This window comes from Castanea sativa, chromosome 1 (genome assembly GCF_040712315.1).
Source record: "Castanea sativa cultivar Marrone di Chiusa Pesio chromosome 1, ASM4071231v1".
NCBI classification, from domain to species: domain Eukaryota; kingdom Viridiplantae; phylum Streptophyta; class Magnoliopsida; order Fagales; family Fagaceae; genus Castanea; species Castanea sativa.
This window is the reverse complement of record NC_134013.1, coordinates 13,601,955-13,625,501: the sequence shown is the minus strand read 5'-3', so window position 1 is coordinate 13,625,501 and position 23,547 is coordinate 13,601,955. Positions and strand designations below refer to the sequence as shown.

The 23,547-nt window shown below is 32.8% G+C and overlaps 1 protein-coding gene across 2 annotated transcripts; it reads left to right on the top strand.

Annotated features, from left to right (window-relative positions):
* Positions 1-242: 242 nt before the first annotated feature.
* On the top strand, positions 243-6,351 carry LOC142621775 (rop guanine nucleotide exchange factor 1-like). Of its 2 annotated transcripts, XM_075795134.1 has the most exons (6): positions 243-838; positions 1,410-1,526; positions 1,925-2,463; positions 4,247-4,600; positions 5,054-5,370; positions 5,868-6,351. In XM_075795134.1, exons 1-6 carry the CDS (start codon positions 547-549, stop codon positions 5,869-5,871), a joined length of 1,623 nt encoding a protein of 540 aa, XP_075651249.1. In that variant the 5' UTR covers positions 243-546; the 3' UTR covers positions 5,872-6,351. The 2 variants fall into 2 exon arrangements, with proteins under 2 accessions (XP_075651249.1, XP_075651248.1); XM_075795133.1 differs by lacking the exon at positions 5,868-6,351 and having other exon boundaries at positions 5,054-5,611.
* Positions 6,352-23,547: the final 17,196 nt, after the last annotated feature.

Below are 23,547 nucleotides of genomic sequence, written 5' to 3'. Positions count from 1 at the left end.
AAACTTTACACCTATACATACACTTAAATTAAGTTAAAATAGAAATTTTATTTTATATATATAAAAAAAACATTAAAAAAGTTGATAACTTTTCTATTTTTTCATATAAAATTTCGTAAATGTTACTATTTGACACAGTAAAATCCCAAAAAAAAAATTCCCCAGGCTGTGCCTTCCACGCTCCACAACCCAACATGGGCATATCATCAATTTTATTAAAGGAAGTAGCTTCCTCTGTCTCCGTGGTGGTCCCTGCTGTTAACGCAAACCCAGCGGCAATTTCAATTTCATCAAACCACATGATTGCGAAACAAACACAGTTGAGAAAAAGGAGAGAGAAGCACGTATCACTCACTCTCAGTGCCAGTAGCCGCAGTATCAGCTTTATTTGCTTTTCTGTTTCACTCTCTGCTCAGTCTCTTTACTTTGAGAGACCATAAATTTGGTGTACAGTTCAATCTATAATTCGATCATCATCATCTGAGGGAAAAAATGTACGGTTCATTATGATCCTTGATTCGCGTTGTGTTTGATCTTCTTGATCAAATGGGGAGTGTTTCGTCAGAAGATGAGCTCGAACGATTGAGCGAGCGCTTCGAGAGCTACAGTCTCAGTGCGGACGTCAGCGAGTCCGAGAGTTCCGGTGGTGGCTTTTTGTGTCGGCCTTACTACGACCACGATTGCGATTCAGAGCCTTCTCCGCTCGCCGCCGGAACAGCCTTCTCCGATAATTCAGCTTTTCCGGCGCAGGTTCCGGTCACTTTGTCGGTGATTGGCGGCAGACACGTCGTGATTCCGGCGGAGGACGAGACTGAGAAACCGGAGAGAGAGTTAACTGGTTAGTTGTTTCCAATTCTTTTCTCTTTCTTGGAGTTATCTATTTTTGGAAAATTTAACGGTCATATTTGGATTCAGTTTTTATTTTTGGAAGATCGAACGGTTCAATTTTTTTCCGTACAAAGATTTGACTGTTTCGTATTATACTCTGTCGTAGTTTTACTCCAATGTGTTACTTACAATGTCGGTTGTTGTATTTCTTACAACATCCGATGACACATTGGATCTGTACTATGTTTGCATTTTGATTCTGTTTTGATGGCGAAAGTTCTCTGTACTCCTTAAGTTAAAGTCATCGCCGGTCATCCAAGGGACTAAAAAATAGTCACTTAAAACTTCACGATCAAAGTGTCCTAATATGATAAAGTTTAACATGCTTAGCTCTTAGGAGAACTGGAAAACTGGAATTTACTCGGTTAAAATAAGCTTCAGGATTCAGGACCTCAGTTCAGCTGATTACTTTGGTTTTGTTGTGAACCAGAAGAACAAAAAAACAAAACAAAAATGTTAAGTTACTAAATTTCTTTCAACTTGTTGGGCTTAATCCGAAGTTATGTATTATGTGATTGCAGAAATAGAGTTGATGAAAGAGCGGTTTGCTAAGCTTCTGCTTGGAGAAGATATGTCAGGCGGTGGGAAGGGAGTTTGTACCGCTCTTGCTATCTCTAATGCCATCACAAATCTTTCTGGTTTGTTTCTTCCTTTATATTTGAACATGATAATTGATTTTACTTAACTTTATCCCTTTGTTGTGCTAAGAGTCTGTCAAAAGCGCAAAAGAAGAAGAAGAAGAAGAAGATTAATGCATCTGTAATTTGTTGTGAGTTTTTGTTATTTGGGGGATGAAACAAAATGTGATAGAAAACATTAGCTTTAGAAACTTCAGTTTTTGTGCAAAAAAAGAGGGGGGGGGGGGGGTTAGAGCTGACTACCAATTGCCTCTCCCACACCCTGCAAAAGTGGGAGCTTTGTGCACTGGGTACAACCTTTTTTTGTGTGTTTTAAATGGTTTTCTCAACAGTGGACTTAGTTGATTTTGTTCTATTTTGTGTATGCTTATATTCTTAGCATGAATTATATGTGGCAGCTACTGTGTTTGGGGAGCTGTGGAAGCTGGAGCCATTGGCTCCACAGAAGAAATCAATGTGGTGTCGAGAAATGGAATGGCTTTTATGTGTGAGTGACTCCATTGTAGAGCTCATTCCATCTGTGCAAGAATTCCCAGGTGGTGGGACCTTTGAGGTTATGGTAACTCGGCCCCGTTCGGACCTATATGTGAACCTTCCAGCACTCAAAAAACTAGATGCAATGCTGCTTGGCATTCTTGATGGGTTTCACGATTCTGAGTTTTATTATGTTGATCGTGGGATAATTGTAGCTGGAACTAATGACATAGATACATATCATTTATCTACATCCCCTATTAGACCTTCAATTAGGCAGGAAGAGAAATGGTGGCTCCCCTTCCCTAAGGTCCCACCAAATGGCTTATCTGAAGATGTAAGGAAAAAATTGCAGCACTCCAGGGAATGCACAAATCAGATCCTTAAGGCTGCCTTGGCAATTAATAGCAGTGTTCTGGCTGAGATGGATATCCCAGTTGCTTACTTGGACAGCTTGCCCAAGGTATAGGACTCTGTTCTGTTTTAAAGTTGTATTCTCCTACTAAAATACATGGGTTGTGAGTCAGGTATGAATATTAGGTGAACAACTCTTCAACGATTTGCAGATGTAACAAGGTCTAGACCTTCTACCATCATTAATTTTGATAAGTTGAATAGATTGTTGCAATTTATTCATGGTAGTTAGTATAATAGAGAATTTTTACTGAGATTTACTGATTCACTTATATTTAGTAAAGTAATTTGGAGAATTACAGAGTGTTTAGCTTCTGATAAATTACATTTTTAAGGGACATAAAACTCTATACAGTTAGATTTTTTTGCAACATGTGAGCAAAGACATGCCCATGGTTAACTACATTTTTTTTCTTTGAAGGCTGTATCAGTTAAAACTACTGTTGGGTTGCAGAAATTTCTTCATATACAGGTTATTTTTCCCTTAAGACAGGAATGGCGGGATGGTTAACTGTTACTCTTATTAGATTAACATTCTCTAAATCTTTTTGTGGTTCCAGACTTCCAGTGAACACAATCCTTCACAAATTATTAGTCACTTTGGACACAAGTGCAAGTACTATCATACACATATGCAGAGGCATAGGTGTTGGTAATGTGGTACTTGAAAAACACTAGTAAGCAAGCAATGAAGTTCCTACGGTCCTACCATTATCAAGTAGATTTTAGTTTGTTCTCATTTTAGTAAATATGTGACTCATTCAAATCATTCGGATCGAATCCAGTTAGCTACGAGGCTTCATTTGTTTGATAATCTTGAGTTATAATGATATTAATATGAGATCAGCTCAGTTTACGGTCTTCCTGTTAAAATGTGACCTTGATTTATTGTTGTTTAATAGTGAGAGATGCAGATGCTTGAGTATGTGACCTTTTAAATTTATCTCCATATTGGTAATAATGGCATTAAAATTTTGATGACAAGTTTCTTTGTCTGGATTATGGGGATTTTCTCCCTACATGAGGTTCTTAATGTTGAGAATTTGTCTCCTTTTCCTGAACCTAGAGCTTACATTCTGAAATCAAGTGCAACCTATGCTTGTAAATATTTCCTATACTCTGTCACTACATAAAAAAATCTAAGTCATGCATATGTTGGTCTTCTGAATTGCCTTTGGTGGTGTGCTTGCCCTTGCCCTTGCCATGATAAGATCTTTGATATGTTTTGGATGAGAAGAAAATGCAATGCCAATTCTCCATGATTGTATGATAGTCTTTTTGTTTTATCCTTTGGTGGACAACGCAATTTCTTTCTTTCTAGCTAGATACATGTAGTTATGATTTTGAAATAAATCAAGAGACATTGTCTTTCTATTCAAACTGTCTCTGCATGTCTACATACCCATATTTCATGGCAAGATCATTTCATTCATTCAAATTATGTACAGAATAAATCTTAATTTTAATTTATTTTTCTCCTTAAACTTCCTTGGATGATGGTAATTTATGTAAGCACTGTTCTATTTTTCCAATTTATCTCTCCCACTAAAGGAGGTTTGTAGTTGGATGCACTAGGTAATCTCAAGTTGCAATCTGCCTAGTCTTGTTAGATTCTTTATCATGCAATCATTTTAGGATCTTAATTATATTCTCTGTTAATGATTCATGCATCATGGACTAGTATAGGATTTCTCTTGTCTATTGATTTTAAGGGCAATTAGATTTTTATCTTCCAAAGAGCTTGTTACAGCTCAAGAAATTAACTTGTTTAGTATATTTTCTCTTCATTTTTCTCATTCTTTACCACATCATGATTTCTACTAATTTTTCAGAGTGGAAAAGCTTGTTTAGGAGAAATCATATATCGTTACATTACTGCCGAGCAATTCTCCCCCGAGTGTCTTCTTGACTATTTAGACCTTTCATCAGAGTACACCACTCTGGATATAGCAAACAGGATTGAGGCTGCAGTGCACATTTGGAGGCAGAAGTATCCGAAAGGTCATTCAATTCATGCAAAGGCTGGAAAGTCATCATGGGGTGGCAAGGTTAAGGGCTTTGTAGGTGATATAGAAAAGAGTAAGCTTCTAGCATACCGGGCTGAGACCCTCTTACAGAATTTGAGGCTACGGTTCCCTGGCCTCCCACAGACTGCTTTGGACATGAGCAAGATTCAGTATAATAAGGTGTAGCTCCTAAGCATTTATCTTCATTTGAGACTTACAGTTTTTGTCATCCTCTTTCTGTGTTTTGTGATGGTTGTTTTGTTTAGGTATCAATAGTATCTCTGGTCAGCATATCAATTTGAGCAATGTAATATATACCATGTGATGTCATCCCAACAAAGAGATCTCTTTTGCAAATATTATCCTCAACTCATGCCATCGTAGCATCTTTTGTGGCATTTTCAGACATGAACATTGACAAAATGAAAACTAATGTTGCAGGACATTAGTAGGTAATGCATTTCAGGATTGTATGCAGGCATGATACAGGTCCTCATGGACCAATTGAGGAACTTGAAAACTTTTTTTATGAAGTGCCTCTACAACTCCTCACACTCCCTTCTCCTCCAAAATCACACACAGTGAAAGAACATATATGCTAAATGGGAAGACTAATTTTTGTCTCTGCTGCAGGATGTTGGGCAGTCAATCCTTGAGAGCTATTCCAGAGTGATGGAAAGCTTAGCCTTCAACATAATGGCAAGGATTGATGATCTCCTATATGTAGATGATGCCACCAAGCAACGTGCAGCAGCAGCAGCAGAGTCAACTTCTCTGTATGACCGGGAAAGGTTTGGTTGTTCTCTTCCCAAACAGAAGTGGATGTCACAGAGCCCCTTCTCAAATCAACATTCACCATGTGCTTCTCCATTCACAATACCAGCATTCCTTTCTAGTCAAACAACTGGAAGCCCTAGTAGAAGGACTCATCATGCTGTAAAGAGTTTGAGGTACGCTCTAGATGAGAAGTTAGAAAAGTAACTTTTTAATGATGTAGAATTACGAGTATACACCATACAGTATGGGAATCTCAGTGCCTTCATGGAATCTGGCATGCTTCTGAATCAGTTTGAGATAACTTGTCTGTCAAATGCAGCTGACAGACACATTTGTAGCTTGATTGGTACTTAAGATTAGAAACACAATCGTGTTTATTCTCTTATAATAACATAGTCAGAGATTCTTTATGTAGCTTGCATCTGGTACATAGTTTTTGTGTGTGTGGGTGGATGGTTCATGTGGAGTGATGGTTATCAGTTGTCAGATGCATCATCATAAACCACTTCCCATCTGCAACTCTCAGCAAGTAGTAGTCATTCATCTATGTTGCAGGAATCTTTTTTTTTCCCCCTTTATATTGCTTAGTGCCCAGTTTCAAACTACGAAGTAGGTGTGTTTGAAAGCAACCTTTGAGAGATTGCTAACACTTGCTGAGTTGCCTTGATAGGTAAGCAGTTCCGAAAGAATGGAGGTAGCTAGGACCTGCTTTTTTTTGTAAAGTTTGAAAGGGAGATGATGCAAATTTTATCTAATATAAATCTCAACTGTTTTGGCCAATGGAGTCATAGTAGAAAATGAATGATATGAATTCAAAAACTACTTTCAGAGGAAATATGTCATTGAGTGCTTCGAGTTCTTAAAAGCAGTCATGAACCTGGCCGGAAGACCACAGCATATGCATTGCACTTGAGTTTGGCTCATCAGATTGCATGATGGGGCTGTTGAAGCAGATGTATTTTTGGAGTAAAAGCAGCTTTGAAACCGGAAAGCAATTATGAGAGTGAAAACAATGCACTCAGAACTTGGATAGGGCTTAAGCTACTTAACACTTTCAAGATAGTTGCACGATGAGATATTTAATCAAAGCGGCATTTCAAGCTCCTGAATTTGAGCTTTAAATTCTTTTCCTCAAATATAATAACTTTTTGTCATTATTATTATTGTTTATGTTTTATGTAAAAAAAAAAAAAATAGAAGCATATGTCAGCAGTCATGAGGGAAGTAGTGCAAATAGCAAGTAATTACACAACGGAAGATAGCATCCTGCATAATTTCTCTTGTAGGTTTGGCTTTCATGTCCTCTGTAAGACATCAAAATATTTTATAAGTCTTGCGAAAATCTTCACCATTGTTTCTATAATGCAACAAAACCAAATCAATATTGGATGGTTGGACCATGCTCACTGGTTCTTGAGAGATTCGCGTTTTCAGGGATTTTCAACTGTCGAACATAATCTGCCTGCACTGATCTTCATGTTACTAATACTATGTACCAGGTAACCAGGAGACATTGTCAAATCTTGGACAATGGACTAAGTACCTTCATCATCTGGGTCAGTTTTAGAGGTATGATTGCTCCATCCTCGGAATTTGAGGTGGTAACAGAGAGAAATAACGATTCCATTTTAGTTGAGTGGTGGTTATAAGCATCTTGGCCCAATAGCAGACCGATTTATTTAAGCAATCAGGTTGGAGAAGTTAGAAACAAAAAAGGTAAGAATAAATTTAAAATTAATTGCGAGTCTTGTTACTCTTGTAGCTCAGCCGTTTTTACAAAAAAATAAAAAATTAAAAGAGAAGAACAAGAAGAAGAGGAAGTCATATTAACGAGTGCCCAACGGCACAAGTTAAAGATTAATAAATACTTAATTATGAGCTATAATGTATACTTAAAAAAAAAACTCTTGATAATGATTCATTGGTTTACACGCACAAATTTATTATATATATATTTGGCATATCTGGCACTCCATTGATGTTTCTACTTGTCCGGCTTGCACCAAAACTAATACTAATGATGTATTCACCTATAGTTAAAAATATTATTATTGTTTTACCCATTGGTGATGATTCTTCTGTTGATTACTTTTGACACCATGCCAAGATCAAATTTTTTGGAAAAGCTTCCGGATTTGGCGCTCCTATTGCTCCTAAAGCTCTATATATATATATATATATATATATATATATATATATATATATATATATATATAGATTGATTTTATTTTTTGCAAAATGTATAACAACATTATTTAATAAATTATTACATGCATCTTAACGCATTTGTTAACAAAATCCAACAATAAAAAGCCCTTGGGTTAATCAATTTCATCCTTCCCCACTCTTAAAAAACTCCATAACGCATATCAGTTTGGAAAAATATCATTTTATAATCATTTATGTAACTATGTTTACTATTTTATATCAATATTCACAATTGATGTGAAAATATCCACATTTTAAAACATGATAGTGGAGGTAAAAAATAAAAATTGTAAAAATACGAATGGAAGAGAGTATATTGCCTTATCAGTTTTATGTTTTACCTTAAGATGACATATCGCCTTTTGTTTTGTTTTTAAAATTTTTTTACTAGATTGCTTCTGATTTTTTTTTTCTTCTCTTTCTATCACTGTTCAATTGTCAAAGAGGCAGACCGTCTTAAGTCTTAACCCACTAACCAAGTACTCTGAAATCTAGAGCAATCTTTTCTCACAAATTTACAGACAATTTGTAGTGGAACTGAAGAGGGAATATTGTTTCAGAAATACTGAATAAATTTTGGAATGATACAAAGCTTTCAAGGACCAAGTTGACAAGTTCTTGTCCCCCCTAAAAACTCATGTTCTTGGTCGTAAAGAAAACCAAATCTAAAGCAAGTCAATTATATTGGTTAACGTGGTCCACCATTACAGGCCAATCTGCTCAATAATCAAATGAGTTGGCCCAAACAAATCCAACCTCATTTCATCAGGCCTTTTGACTTGGGTACTAGCTGCTCTCCAATCTCCATCCTTCCAATCTGAGCCCAATCCATTCAGTGATGATTACCGAAAAGTACTGTTACAACTCAACTCTACCAACTTTTAATTCTCATTAAAATATCCGTTAGTTTATTTTATTTTATTTTTATAAATATTATAGGATTTGAATTTATAGCGTAAACATTTTGTTTTATTAAATTAAGATAACAATAAGTTTCTTTTTAATCCATATTTGATGTAGTTAGTTTAGCGTTAAATTTGTTATGGTTTGTATTTAACTATTTATAATTGGAAAAATCTTTTTGATCTCTACTTTTTACTATATCAAAATTATCCCGATTTATATTAAATTTTCCAAAAAAAAAAAAATGGAGAACGTTTAAAAGACAAATTGATCTCCAAAAAAAAAAAAAAAAAAGAAGACAAATTGGAATAAAAGTTAAAATGGCAAGAGGTAAAACAATTTTACTGAATAAGAAACTAATTTTATACCAATTTTATCCATAATTATAAGTTTATAACATCTAATCACTTAAATTTATACGAAAGTACTGAAATTTTTAACTTTTCCACGTCACTGTTACTTATTCTGAATAGAAAATGCATTATAGAAATGAAATTATTTAAAGAAAAATTCTGAGCATGCTCGCAGAACATGAGATGAGTCTAGGCTCAAATTAAAATTTTCAAAATTATGTGATTGGAGTATTATTACTTTTCTAACTCTTCTAAATTATCCTCTCTCTCTCTCTCTTTTCCTCTTTTTTTTTTTTGGTTTGAAAAGAACTCTTCTAGATGGTCGAATAGAAAGAATTGATTCATTTAAAAGCAAGTGTCTTAGAGGGAGATTTTTTTAGGGGTCAAACTAAATATATGAATAATTTTTACACGCCGAACCATATTTGTAACATGATACAATATAATTCATGAAGTCGGTTTTAAATGATTTAAAAAAATATTTCTTTCAATAAGTCATGTGTAAGACTGTATAAGATTATCCTTGAAATTGTATTTATTATAATTAACATTCTTTAAACATTTTAAAATTAAGTTTTTGGTTAAAGAAATTTAAGATTACACAATAGAGTATAATAATAATTTTAGAAAACATAAAAATTAATTAATTAATTTTAAATAAATTAAATAATAAATGTCACTTTTATTTGCCTTAAAATATATAACGCATTATAAGAAATGTAAAATGACAAAAAAATAAATGAAAAAATCTTCTTTTGTTTATGGATGACAAAATAGAAAATGTTCCAAACTTTTAACCACAAAAATCATATATTTTCTTCTTATAAAAAAAATTCATGCATTCCTATATCCCTAACAATCTAAATGCATTGCTCAAAAGAACTATAAATGCAAGATGAAAGTGTATTTTGGAAGATAATTTTTTTTTCACATAAATATTTTTTATTATCATATAATTCGTAGTTAAAATGAGAAGAAGGAATTTGAATATTGAATTTCTCCGTTAAGAACATCAAAAATTGCTAACTAGCCAAATTACAAAGTTCTTGGCCATATAAAGATTTACTTATATATTTTTGGGAACGTGTGTTTTCAATACTCCAAAAGTTTATACATGATAAAAAAAAAATAAAACATTAATATTTTAAATCAATGATTCTACAAAGTTTTAAGAATATGAAAAGGGTAGTTAAGTAAAATTTATACATAATTTAACAAATTTATTTGTAAAATAGAGGGGAAAGATGAAAAATATTGGAAAAAGATAACACCTTTCCTTACACGGTGACAAATAGCGCCGTTTAGTTCATTAGAAAAAGATAAGGTGACCACTACCTAAGAATATAGAGTATTATAGTTTGCATCCATAATTGATTGGTAGGCACAGCATGCGTTAGTAGTGACTTTAAAGTCTGCTGATATATCGCATCAAAAAGGAAAAAGAAAAAAAGAAAAAAGGTTTATGCTGATATAGTTTCGTTTTGGTGAAAGATAGAATTAAAAGCAACAAACATCATTTGTCTCTGAGGGTTGTCGTAATAACTTCATGGGGACAATCATCATATTAGAAGTTCAAGGTCTCTCTTCCTTTTACTGTGATTCTTTATCTTTATTGTTCTGTTGTGTTCTTAAAATATGGATCTAATTTCACGTGCAGGAATATATAGACAGTCAGAACACAGTTATTTTTTTTATGAGGTTTCAAACATGGATTTTGTCCGTTAGAATTGGGGAGTTCTTGGAGTTCTTTCTCTTTGCTTAGCTTATAGTTTTCTACACTTTCTCAAAAAGAAAAAAAAAAAAAAAAGCTTATAGTTTTCTACAAAAAACGAGATCTTTTTTTTTGTTAACTTTTTTTTTTTTGAGAAACTTTTTATCAACTTTATATCGAAAGAGGATAAAACTTTTTGCATAAGCAGAATCTAAGACAAATCAAAATTCTAATGGTCAAACCAATGGAGCTGATCCATAATTTATAATGATGTATATAGTGTGTTACACATGCAGTAATAGTATCATTGAGTTTGGGTTAGCTTTAAAAAAAAATTATTTAACTTTATTTTTTTTAGTAGAAAAAAATGATTTAACTTATTTGTTGATATATACCAATTATTAGGTGTAATAGTATTTATTCACTTTCAACAAATAAAAAATGGCCTAAACATATTTTTTTTTAAGTAAAATTATTTTAAAAAACTATACATACATATATATATATATATTTTAAGGGACTACTATACATATATAATTATATATTGATAAGCAAAATAAAGGGAGGAAAAAAAAAAGGTTAGGCATTACACTAAGCTGGGCTTTTAAAGTAGTTATACTTTTTAGGCAATAATTAATGCATGTTATCACGCTTATCTAATATAATCATGTAGGGTTTGAATTAAATTATACAATACCATTTGAACAAAAGGAAAGAAAAATATTATGGTATGTGACTATGTTCATCGAAGGAGAGCTCTAAACTAAACAAAGATAGCTGTTCCAGACCAAGAAAATCGTCCCCAACAATCAACTTTTCTATTATTTCGCTCTCACCGAGTCATACATTTGACTAATTTCAAAAACTCATTGCCTGAAAAGGTTGAATAAAGAGGAATAGGAAACTGCAAAATATACGGATATTTAGGCTCAAAGCCAAGCGCTTAAGAAAGCTGAAAGGCCATCAAAACTACTCGAAAGTTTGACCACACTGAAAAGTGCTTTTATTTGGTAACATCTGCATGATCTCAGATAGTCTTCTTCTAGATCATTAAAAGAACGAAAAAATATATAGTCTTCTTCTAAGAATTCAAACAAGCTAGGAAAAAAAAAAGTCTAGAGGGACATACCTAATTCTGCACTCAAATTTACAATATGTTTAAATTTGTTATTAGTGCACTCAAATATTTTTTTAATTAAATTCTTGTATGGGTGTATAATTGTTGAAATCTAATTACAAAATGACACCAAGTAAATTGTAAATTGTGAAATTGGGTATGATAGTGTGGAAAAAAAAAAAAAAATTACTGTAGTGGTACTGAAAAAAGAGAAGGTGGGTGTGACTTTTACCATTTTTACCAACCTATTTATGATGATTAGGTTAATAGGGTTTGTACTTAGTACAGAATAGGTCAATAAGTTTTCTCTTTCTTATTTTTCTCAAAGATAAAAAGGTTTTCTCTTTCTTATAATAATTGGATGTCCTTACTACGCGCTATACTATGTGAGTGGGTAACGTTTTAACATAATTTAAAAGCACTGTCAGTCCTCAATCATGAGCCTACAGATACGGTTTGGAAGGTGCAGAGAAACGTATTCTGTATCAGTAAATATCTAGGCTACCCTAATTTTGTTTTAAGGTACATATAGCCTGCCCTAATTTAAATTGAAGGAGCCCAGCAAATAATTAGGATGAATTACAATTTATTGCTCCATTATTATTATTCTAACAGTTTCAAATGATATATTAACTTTCGTTTAATTTTTGACTAAAAAAGATATATTTTGATGATTCTATAGTTAATCACCTTAATTTCATACCCAATTTTATATCCAGCAAGTTGTTAATTTGAATTTTCAAAAAAAAAAAAAGTTGTTAATTTGAAAGAGCATTTATTAATAAATTATTTTAATACTACTTTTATAGAAAATATAAAAAATTATCAAAAATATCAATTACTTGTTTTATAAAAAAAAAATTGGAAGTTTTTCTTAATGTTTTTAACATCATAATTTAACAAAATTCATTAAGTTATAAACAACATTTACTTATAGAGTTGCCATCTTTTACAATGCAAACAATATTTTCTAGGTCTATTATTGATGTTATTTTTATTATGCATTGATCAATTTCTTGACATGTTAAGTGTGAAATTGAATGTGTTTATAATTGTTGAATGCATAGTTTAGGAAGAGGATATCAGGAAACCAAAAAAAAAAAAAAAAGGATTTTGTATAATAAGCAACAAAAATTTAGTGAAACATTGGATCACTAATTAATTGATTTATCAAACTAAGCATATTAATTTTATCCAACTGGTATAAATTATATGTATACATAACCACATAAAGATAAATACAATAGCAACTTATGATCTAAATAATTATACTAGTAAATAGATAACTGACAATTAACAATTAAACCGGTTTCTATCGAATTTGGACTAAAAAAAACAATTAAAAGGTTTCACTCCAAAGGTAAAAATTAACAGACAGGCATGCATGAAGCTATGAAGATTGAAATCTCAGTATCCTTTGACTATGATCTTATAATTAACATGATTATACATAAAGGCAATAAACAATGAAGACCATTATAAAGGCAAGGTCCAGCTTGAAGCCCTTCAATGAAGTCATCATTTCGGTCTCATGAGCTCTGACAAAATAATGTCTTTGTTCTCTTTATTTGGTAAGCAATGCGTGTCTTCTGATTTCCACTATAGCCTCCACCTTTTCAAATTCTATTTTCCTTTTTTTTTTTCCTGTGTAAAATGTACTGGTAGACCTTCATGACTTCATCCTTCAAAAGCTTTTTTTTTTTTCCTCTCTCTCTCTCTCTTGAAGCTTCCCTGAATTAGATGCAAAGAAAAAAGAGACTAAAAAAAAAAACCCTAGGCCAGAATACAAACAAGAAATTAGAGTGAAAAACAAGACCCTCTTGAAAATGTTTGGTGATAAAAACAAAAAAAAAAAAAGGTCAGAAAACTAGGGGTTCCCAAATAGCAGTCAAACAAGATCTACATATATATGATCAAACAGAAACCGAAGAGTCTGTGCATGATGTTTGTAATCAAGTCCATATAAAAAGACAAGATATCTGAACCTGCAACATAGATTACACACGAAGGAGAAATTGTAGTACACAACATGGAACAAAACAAGAGTAAAGTTCGGGTGCTCTCAAGTGGATAAGCATCAAAGTCCAGAAACTGCCACTGCATGATAATTCACCATCAGTAAAATCACATAAAGTAAATTAAAAAAAGAAAAGAGAAAAAGAAGATGTAGAAGCCAACAAAACATTATCATGTTGCTCTATACCTTGGTCTCTATCACACAACAGTTGAGAACAGCTAAAGCTATGGAGGGGAAATATCATCATATATCACGAGGGTCTTACAAAGAGAAGCCAACATAGCTCAGTTGGCAGTATGCCCACCTCCATGAGAGAGAGAGAGAGAGAGAGAGAGAGATAGAAGGACAATGTTTTTCTTATATTAATGGAGGTGGACAGAATGCCAATAAACTTTGTTAGAAACCCTTTGCTAAACCCACATGAAAGCAAAGCCCAGTCCTTGTATTCACCGTTTGAAGATCCATACACACACACATTCAAACTCATATATAAACACGCAGAAGGGGAGAGAGAGTGAGTAATAGTAAGTGTATGGGAGAAAGGAGAGGGGGCAGATGGGTTCTATTTAAGATGTGATGGATCAAGTACAGTAAATAAGAGAGAGAGAGAGAGAGAGAGGGATGGGGGTGTAATTAATAATAATTGATAAGGAAAGTGAAAGAGAGGTGGTTTCAGAATTCAGACTGAGAGAGACTCAAAAAAAGACGGATAAATAATCAGAGATTGGATGGTTCATTGACATGGGTAGTAGTATATTTAGAAGGATCAAAGGATCATCATAGTTATTCTTCCCCATTCACCTCGTTTCTGATGAAACCCCCCCTCTATGCTACATGTATATGCCTCCACTCCTTCCATCAGTCTTTTCTTTTCTTGCCTTTTCTCTTCTCCACATCTCTCTCATAAGTCCTAACCCCTTTTCATCCCTCGTTTCTGATGCCGAAAGGCACACCCGATTCTCTCTCTCCCTGTGGAAGCGAAGAAAAGGAGTTGGCCAACTAAGGGAACTGATGAGTCTTCGCTAACTGACCATAATATGACAAGGCTTAAGATAAAATCGGTTTCAGATTAAGGGGAATCTTTTTTTCTTTTCTAAGAAGATTAAAGAGAATCTGAGTTACTTCTATTATGTATTTCCGCTCCAGCCTCACGTTATTTGACAAATAGGTGACTAGGAGCTATCCATCATTCATCATGACCGTTGAACCCTTTCCATACGAGTTCTTTTATTGCTTAGTAGGAAATAGTCTTAACAAAGTCTGGGTGGAATACGTGGTACTATGAGTCTACATTAGAGATCTCATTTTTTATTCAGCAAAAAAATAAATTACATGCCACACATTGATTTAGCAGGAACTGGTACCATAGTGTGAAGGAAGAAATTGCACTGTTAAAATTATGACACATGTTTACTTATGATCAATTATGATGATGTTGATAGGTCTCTTGCACACTGGATCCAAGCTTAAGTTTTATGAGAAAAACTAGTTCAATTGTGATAAGATTTTGAGATTAACACTGTAATGTTTATCTTTAAGAGGATTAGAGTTATCTACCTATAAGATGGATCTTTCTTAGCTTCAACCATAAACCAAACCAAATCCTAGGCATGGTAATAACAAATAGAGAAATTATAGGATCACAACAAAATTTCATAATATTTTTACAATATCTTTATTTTAAGTTGTGATGAGTCTCAGTATAATATATATATATATATATATATATATATATATATATATATAACATACGGATTCAGATCCTCTAAAGTTCCTAGGGTACTCTACCAAGTAAAGTTCATTAAATCTTAACCACTCTTTAATGATTTAATGGTCTAGATTTTGCCATGTCAGCATTTCATTAACAATCACCTTAATTGTTTTGTTTACAACATTATTTTATTATTTCAAGAATATTATTTCATTTAACCTATGATGGGTTGACAAATCCACTTAAGAAAATATTGAGATATTTTTGTAGTAAAAAATTGTATATATTGTATGTAAATTATCTGAGACATCTCATATATGTATTATCTTTCCCATATTTAAGATGGGGTTAGTAAGAGTAGAGGTTGGGTGGCACGCTAGATAAAATAAAAGTTAATATTATGCATCACATTAAAAAAGTGGTTAATATCAAGCATTTGATCACTATATTCCACTTTATGGTTGATGTCATCGACGGTGGAGTTCTTACTATGGTGTTGTTGTAGAATGTTCATCAGATGTCTATGCAACAAAATTAACTAAGTGAAATAAAGTTCTTAATATCTTTCCCCTCTTAGGCCATCCTTACGTTTTTGGGGTCTTATAAATAAATGCTTGTCCTCTGTTGTTAAGGCGTGGAAGGCTTAGATCCTATGATGCAATACTATAGATTGGCCATCAATTTACTTCATAGTTTGGTGGACTCTCAATTTTTTTTATATATTCAGATAATAAATAATATTTTTTAATAATATTTGGTAAAACACACGTAGAAAAGCCAAAATAAACAAACCATGTTTGTTTCAAGATAATAACACTTGAATTCACATGGACGATTCTGAAATCTACCATAAAATAGATAATAAAACTCTTTCTAAAATTTTATTAATGAAAAAACTGAATCCTCTTGGAAGTTACAACTCATTTAAATAGAAAAAGAAATCCAAGGAGACCCTTAGGAAACCCTAAAGTACACCAAAGGCGGTTAGGAGACTCTTAAACACCATAATTTGTGTTAATCATAAAATTTAACTAAAAAAAAATGAAAATTTACCAAAAAAGAAAAAATTGAGAAAATCACAAATCCAAATCTCTTCGACTTTAGAAGAAATCCTAAAACAGACATGACCTTATTCAGGTTTTTTACATTAAAAGTTATAATTTAAAAAAAAAATAAAATTAATAACAAAAACAACTAATTAAAGGCCTAAACAAATTTGCCGAAAATCTTTGTAGGTCTTGGCAAGAAGGTGGTGAATTTTTATTCTCATGGTGATTCTCTTCTTGTTAGTACAAAGTTATTTCTTTAGCTTCGACAATTACTACTAGTACTTGCTATTTTATGAATTTCTTGCGTGCTGATTTTTTTATAGTACTAACAATAGTACCAATGTGTTCTCTTCCAAATAAATATATATATATATATACACACACACAAATATTTGATTTATGATGTTATCTATTCCCAAACAAATTAACTAGAATTATGGGATTCAAGTGATAGTTAAGTGGTAACGACGTTTGCGGCTCTAAACCCTTTCCCCTCTCCCACTATCTACCTAATTGTGATATAACTTTAAGTATACACATAATGAAAACAATGAAAATGGCCCTAGCTAGATTTTTCTTCCCGCTAATATGACTTCGTAAACTCACTAAATTTTCAGTCCCAATCTACTTTTACAACACCCTTCTGTTTTTTTATAAGTTAATTTTTCAAAAATATGCCCAATCAAGTGTATCTTTATTGGCTCTCCCAAGTGAAAAACCGAGATATACAGTGGCAATTAATCTAATTACATATAATTTTTACATCTATTAATGTGACATGTTATGATTGTTGTATAATAAAAGTAATATTGCATTATGGTCTACAAGTTCACAATAGTTCAATAGGTAAAGTATTTGATTATTAAATAATAAATTTGCATTCAAATCTTGCTTATATAAAAAATTAATTGATGTTTTTGGTATATTAGTAAAAGTCAGTGTTATTAAACGGATTCTATAAGTTTAATTATATCTTAACTATTGAAAAAAATAACTACCGCGCAGCGTACTCTTGGTGCGATGGTCACTCCACAGGTATAAGTGCTTGTGGAGTGTGGAAGGCAAGGGCCGGGGTTCAAGTCTTCAGGAAGGAGCTCCACACACATATACATTTAAATTAGGCTAGAGTATAAATTCTATCTTGTAAAAAAAAAAAAAATACTGAAAAAAATAATATTACATAGTTAGTGGTACGACCAAATGAAAGAATTATTTCTTGAATCATAATTAACCATCTGAAGAGATTGTGAAAAGGATATAAATTTTTGTTATATCTTTGACGTTGCTCATTTAATAATTACATTTGAAGTTTATTCCAAAGCAAAGTCTAAGAACGAGAGAAGTGATAAGATTGCTTACCAAAATAAGGACGACTAATTGAGCTTTGTTAGGCTCCTTCTGCTCAGTCCAACCCAAGTAATCGAGTGTTCTTGATAATCTAATATGCTTATTGTTTCTTCGATTCTCAAAGATGTTGCATCACCTCGAAATGATTCAACTTTGACTGGGAAAAAATATTGAATGGAGGACTAGAAGATACAGGTCCTTAATCAGAAAATACCTTAGTGCTAATTACTGGTGAAAATGAGCGCTCAACCAAGCTTTTTTAATGGTAATGGAGCGGCTTATTGGTGGGGAGGCAAGGTTATCAATCATGGGTCCTACTACACCACTAAGTGTGGAATCCTAGGTACCCTTCGCTCGCAACACACCCACAGATGAACTGAAGAAACTACAGAATTCAAAGTATCAAAGTTCAAACCAAATGAATTCCTTTTGTTCCTTTTTTTCTGGCCAAAAATAATAATCCTTTTGACCTATAAGCCTATAGGACATGTTGAAAATGCGATTAAAAGGTGAAACGTAGGTCAATCTTCCACAATTATAATATTAATTAATTAACACATAATATATCTGCCATAGTCATATTTTATTGAATGATACACACAGTAATACAGTTAATTCATAGTCATACTTCGTTACCCCAAAATAAATAAATAAATAAATGGAAGAAGTAAGAAATGCACAGTTTCAAATACAACGGACAAAGAGAAAGAGATACGAAATCTTCCCTTTTGTCGATCGATACGTCGCACTCATCACGCCCACAAGGCCATAACATATTTACATAGCCCACTCTCCTTAAAAACACTCACCAGTCACCAGCTCCATCCTGCCAAATATTTATATGAAACAAACTTCCACAAATATTAATTGTTTATACGTTTTTGTATTTCAGTATTTAATAGACCAATCCACATATTCCTACTATTTAATGCTTCAAATCTACCTCCCCAACCATACCCAATTATTAATTTTACTACCTATTCAATTCAAAGGTTTTCAAAACAACAACACTGAAGAAATGAGCAGGGTCCCATGTAGAATTTATAGACTGATGAGGACTTTGTTCCCATATAAACAGTTCAGTGTTTACGTCCCATTGGTCTGTGAGGTACAGACCAGTTGTCCTGCTCAGTTGAGTTGCTATCTCACTCTGGGAGCCATGATTGAATCATCGGTACAAAAGAGACATTATATCGATAATGGAATAATAATTGAACAAAAACGTTTTTACCTACAGCAAGAAAGTTTAACTTTGGGTTCTTTTGCTGATGCACCTTTACTACACAGCAAGCAAGTTTAACTTTCTCATTATGCTCCACAATCAAACTGAAAAAGATAGACCCAAATAATCTAAGTTTGCATTAAATTCTGTAGGATTGATTATGGAACTACCAGCATTAATTGGGGTGGCCTTACAAGTGACAACTGGTCAATTGAAAAAAGGCATTGCGATTTGGTATATGAAACCCTAAAAGACGAGTTTTTCAGTGAACTGTCGAATTTTGTAACCTTAAATGGTGGTGGGGAACCAAGCTAGCTTGGGAGGTAGTAGTATCCTTTCCATTTTCAAGGAAAAAGGACAAATGAAAAGAAGAAGAAGGTAACTACCTCAAAAATTTAGAGTCTGATCGAGCTAGGGTAGAAATTAATCCTTGAAAATCTAAATATATATCAGCGTACCTTCACCAGTAGTTTTTGTTAGTTAATACATAAAGGAAGAAGTACCCCAAAAGGATTTCTCTGTAAAATAAAAAACCCTCTAAATTACTCAAAAAAAAAAAAAAAAACCCTCTAAAATACACTAATACTTAATCTCATATGGTGTTGTTTTATGTGTAAACCCTCTATAATAAGTTCATTAAGTTGCTCATGTAATGACCCATGTTCATATTTAAAGCTACAATTAGGTATTACGCAATAAATGGTTTAAATATAAAACAATATAATATGGAAGTAAAACTCAAATGATAGGTGTAGGGATAAAGGGCCTAAAAAAGGATATTGGATCGTGGGCTGTGTCTGAAGATATTAAGTCGTCTTAAAACAGGTGAACATTAACGAGGATGTATAAATTAGTAAGCTATGGAAGAGTTCTGATCGTAAAGGATTAAGAGTGTAATTTGAGGAGAAATACCTCCTTGGCTAAGCAGAGTAGGGGTCAAAGATCTGACCTTTTATCAAGAACAACACACCAGACGATCTTACTGGTAAGAATAAGTATCAGAAGGGAATAAGACAAAGGAAAACTGAAAAATATCTAGGTGAAAGTTGCTACCACTGTATTGAATGCTCTACAACTACTTCTCTGGCCGCACTAACGTGGAGGTGATACTTGAGCGGAGACATGCAGCCTTACAGCTACCCACACAGATTTTAGGAAGTTGCTGATGGGAGATGGATTAAGACCAGCAATTTCATCTACACGTGGAGGGCTAAGATGAAGAAAAATAAGGGAATATAAAGAAGAGAAACCCCATTATAGTGGGGATCGGATAATCTAGAGAGAAAAATCACTGTATACTCAAGAACTATAATTGTGTTTAAGTCTAAGAGAAATATATAAGAACAACCATCCTCGGACTTTGCCGAAGAGGATTTTCTTTGCATTAAACTATTTATTCATGCTTTCAAATATCATTTAGCCTACTGTGATTACTGTCCAACACATCAGAGTTTAGTTTCTAGCATACTCTCTATAAATTTATTGTTTTGAGCTTTTTGGGCCTTAGTCCTTTTCACTTTTGGGCTTTCCAAGCAAATGGTGCCCTTACAATAGATTTCATGTTTTTATGGAAAAACCACATAGGGTTTTGGATATTTTTTCCAAATACAAACGGAAACCCATGCATGCTATTGAATAGAATTTTTTGCACTATTATGTTATTTATTTATTTATTAATTATCTAGAATCGAAGATAGGTTCAAATCATGGACGAAAACAATACTCCAGTTTTGGAGAGTCGAAGTATGAACATTTATTTTCTTCAATTTAGTTATAAAACTATATTTAGATTTAAATATAAATTAATACATAAAAAATTATATTAGCATCCATTGAATATTAAAAAAATAGAAACAAAAGAAAATCACAAAAAATCGTTTCTCAAAACTTTAATAATTAATCAAATATCAAATGGAACTTGACGTTCTTTTAAATCCCAAAAATCATATATAATTATTTTATACTTAATATTTTTAGCAATTTCTATTTCTATGTACAAAATTAAAGAGCATTCTAGAAAACCATCTTCATTTTTGTTGTGAAACCTAATTTTATCAATATTCATTTGTTTTTATTTTTTTTATTTTTGCGTTGTGGGGGGGGGGGGGGGGGGGGGGTCATGATCCCAGTGGTCCTAACGCCTAACGTAGTTTTGTCTCTTTCTCAAATGGAGTTCATATGGGCTCTTCTTGCTACTTTTTAGTTATAAAAACTCAAGAATGAGCCGGATTTAATATTATTTTGAAAATACACGATGGTCATTTTTTTCAATTGAAACTTCTAACTTTTATTTTGAAAAAAAAAAACTTGGAACTTCAATTTATAATCAAATTCAAATTCAAATTTTAGTGGAATAAAAGTCTTGAGACCTTAAATTGAAATTATATAAGAAGTATTATATAATAAAAGAAAAAAATATGAGGTCTATTTTTTGATCTGTAATGGTTTATTGCTCAACTTTAAGCTGTGTTTGACCACTGTTATTAGCTCGACTGTCTTCCTTCTAGTCTCAATAACTATGGCTTAGACAGTGCAGTAGTAGTCTAGGTGAGGCACTCTCTCCCGCTCCTATAACACTGAAACAGTTAATCAAGGGCAGCTTGGTATTATGTAATTATGTATCGAACTATCATTTTAACAACATCTAACCGAGCAAAGTATAAAACCTAAAAAGTTGGTGTAATCACAAGGAGAAACTTTTTGCTTCTTTTATATCTGAAAGCTTTGAATAAAGTTCATGGGCTTTGTTCCCTGTGCTCTGTGCAAGTCTTTAGTGTCAACTTTTATTCTTTCTTCTCTTCTTTTGTTCCCTTTTTGGAAAAAGTTCTTAGGGTTAGGTCTATGGTGGGGACCAAATAAAGTATTGATTTTGCAAACTCTGAGTGGTCACCGGGAGATTCAGCAAAAGACATAAAAACCCATTTGATATATTTCCAAATTGTTCCATCTTAATTAGCTGCATTTCTGAGATTTCAGATTAAAAAATAAAAATAACATACTTTTTAGCTAACCTCAACTCAAGCACATTTAGAACCTAAAAGTCAGGAACACTAATGAAATGCGCATTTTTAAGTTGACTAGTTGTTAAAATATTGAAAAACAAAAGCACTAAGGCAGGAACATGCAAGGCTGCAAGAAGAATTTTCGCTTTTTTCTTATTGCAGCGCTCGATGCACGGAAATCCACCCTTTTTCATGATTATAAGCTATTGGGGTTTAGGTTTAGTCATGTAGTTGCTCTCGATCTGTAATGCTTAAGATTGGAGTATCATGTATCATCGCATGCATTTTCTTCTTTATACAAAGAAAGTGCAATATGAGTGTTGTCTGTTAGTTGGTGCTAATCAACAAAAGGAAGCAATTGTTGGTCCCAAAGGCCAAAGAAATGAAATTAATCGGGTGAAGGTAAAAAATTCACATACAGAGAGTTAGGTATGCAGAAAGAACCATTGTATTCGCAAATGAGGGTCTTACACAGTTACACAGTTGCACTCCTTTTATAGAGTGCAATGTGCCTCTCCATGAATCAATCTCATGATTAACCAGAAAATCTTTAGGGGTGGTTGTGGCTTTAAGATGCTGATTAAAAGTTTTGAATTCAAAGCCTCATTAACTTTACAAGATCTTGAAAATCACTAGACTAATCACTTGAGGTTAAAAGCATTTACCTAGATACTTTTGACTACAAAACTTTAAGTTTTACAAGTGCGTATAACTTCCTTTTTTGAATATAACAAATAGATAGTTGAAAGTAGAATATTTGAACTCGAGATATCTTGGTTAAAAATATGATGAGGTGTCAATTGAGGTATAAAACTTTTCATCAAATTAATAGAAATTGGACCACCCCTTAAGCAGAAAGAAAAAAGAAAGATAATTATAAGAAATATTATTCTACGTTTGTGGAAGAGTGGCAGACAGGTGTTGACATGAGAAAACTATTTAATATGCAGCATAATCAATTAAAGTCATGCTTTGCTGATAATTAATAAGCGGAACTAGTTGTAATTAAGTTGTAACAATATCCTAACTCCAAAGGCCAGTGGACAACGTCAAACTCAGATAGAAATGCTAATTATTTCACGTGTCCCACAAATGCTGCCATGCATTCATGATTATGGCTCTATCCTCTAGTCCCTTGAATGTTAATGTGCGCAAACTGAGAACTGCCTTTTCAATATTTATGCGCATGTCTACGCGTATATGACCTTTCCAAGCAGTCGAAGACTAATTTACATTTTGATTATGGTTCCACTCCATTTCAAATTTCTCTAGCTATACAATTATTTTTATAACTTCTTGTGATTGTTATATAATAAAAGTTTTGTTAATGGTAAATCCAAATAAACATGATGTTACTTTAATCATAAAAAATTATATCAATAAGTGTAAAAAAAAAAACAATGTGTCCCTAATAATATTGGTCAAAACCTAATATTAGTAGTTCAAATGGTGGCAATTTTCACAATGTGATTTGATGGACTCGTCAAAGGCCCTAAGCATTACATGATGCATGTAAGCATGTTGATTGTTGTTTGTAATTTCTTTTATTTTTGGGTAGAATTATTGTTTGTAATTACTAGTGATGAGAAACTATATAGACCTTCGGGCCTTCACCGTAACTTTTGACCTTTTGAGAGAGAAAGCTACTTGGAACTCGGGTACGTTTGATTTTGATTAAACTATAGAAAGATGACAAAGTTCATAGAAATT

Bases quoted from the DNA above. Each gene is read 5' to 3' on its own strand.
- LOC142621775 (XM_075795133.1), top strand. From the start codon at position 547: ATGGGGAGTGTTTCGTCAGAAGATGAGCTCGAACGATTGAGCGAGCGC. The intron at 839-1,409 runs GTTAGTTGTTTC...ATGTGATTGCAG, and splicing joins ACCGGAGAGAGAGTTAACTG to AAATAGAGTTGATGAAAGAG. The intron at 1,527-1,924 runs GTTTGTTTCTTC...TATATGTGGCAG, and splicing joins TGCCATCACAAATCTTTCTG to CTACTGTGTTTGGGGAGCTG.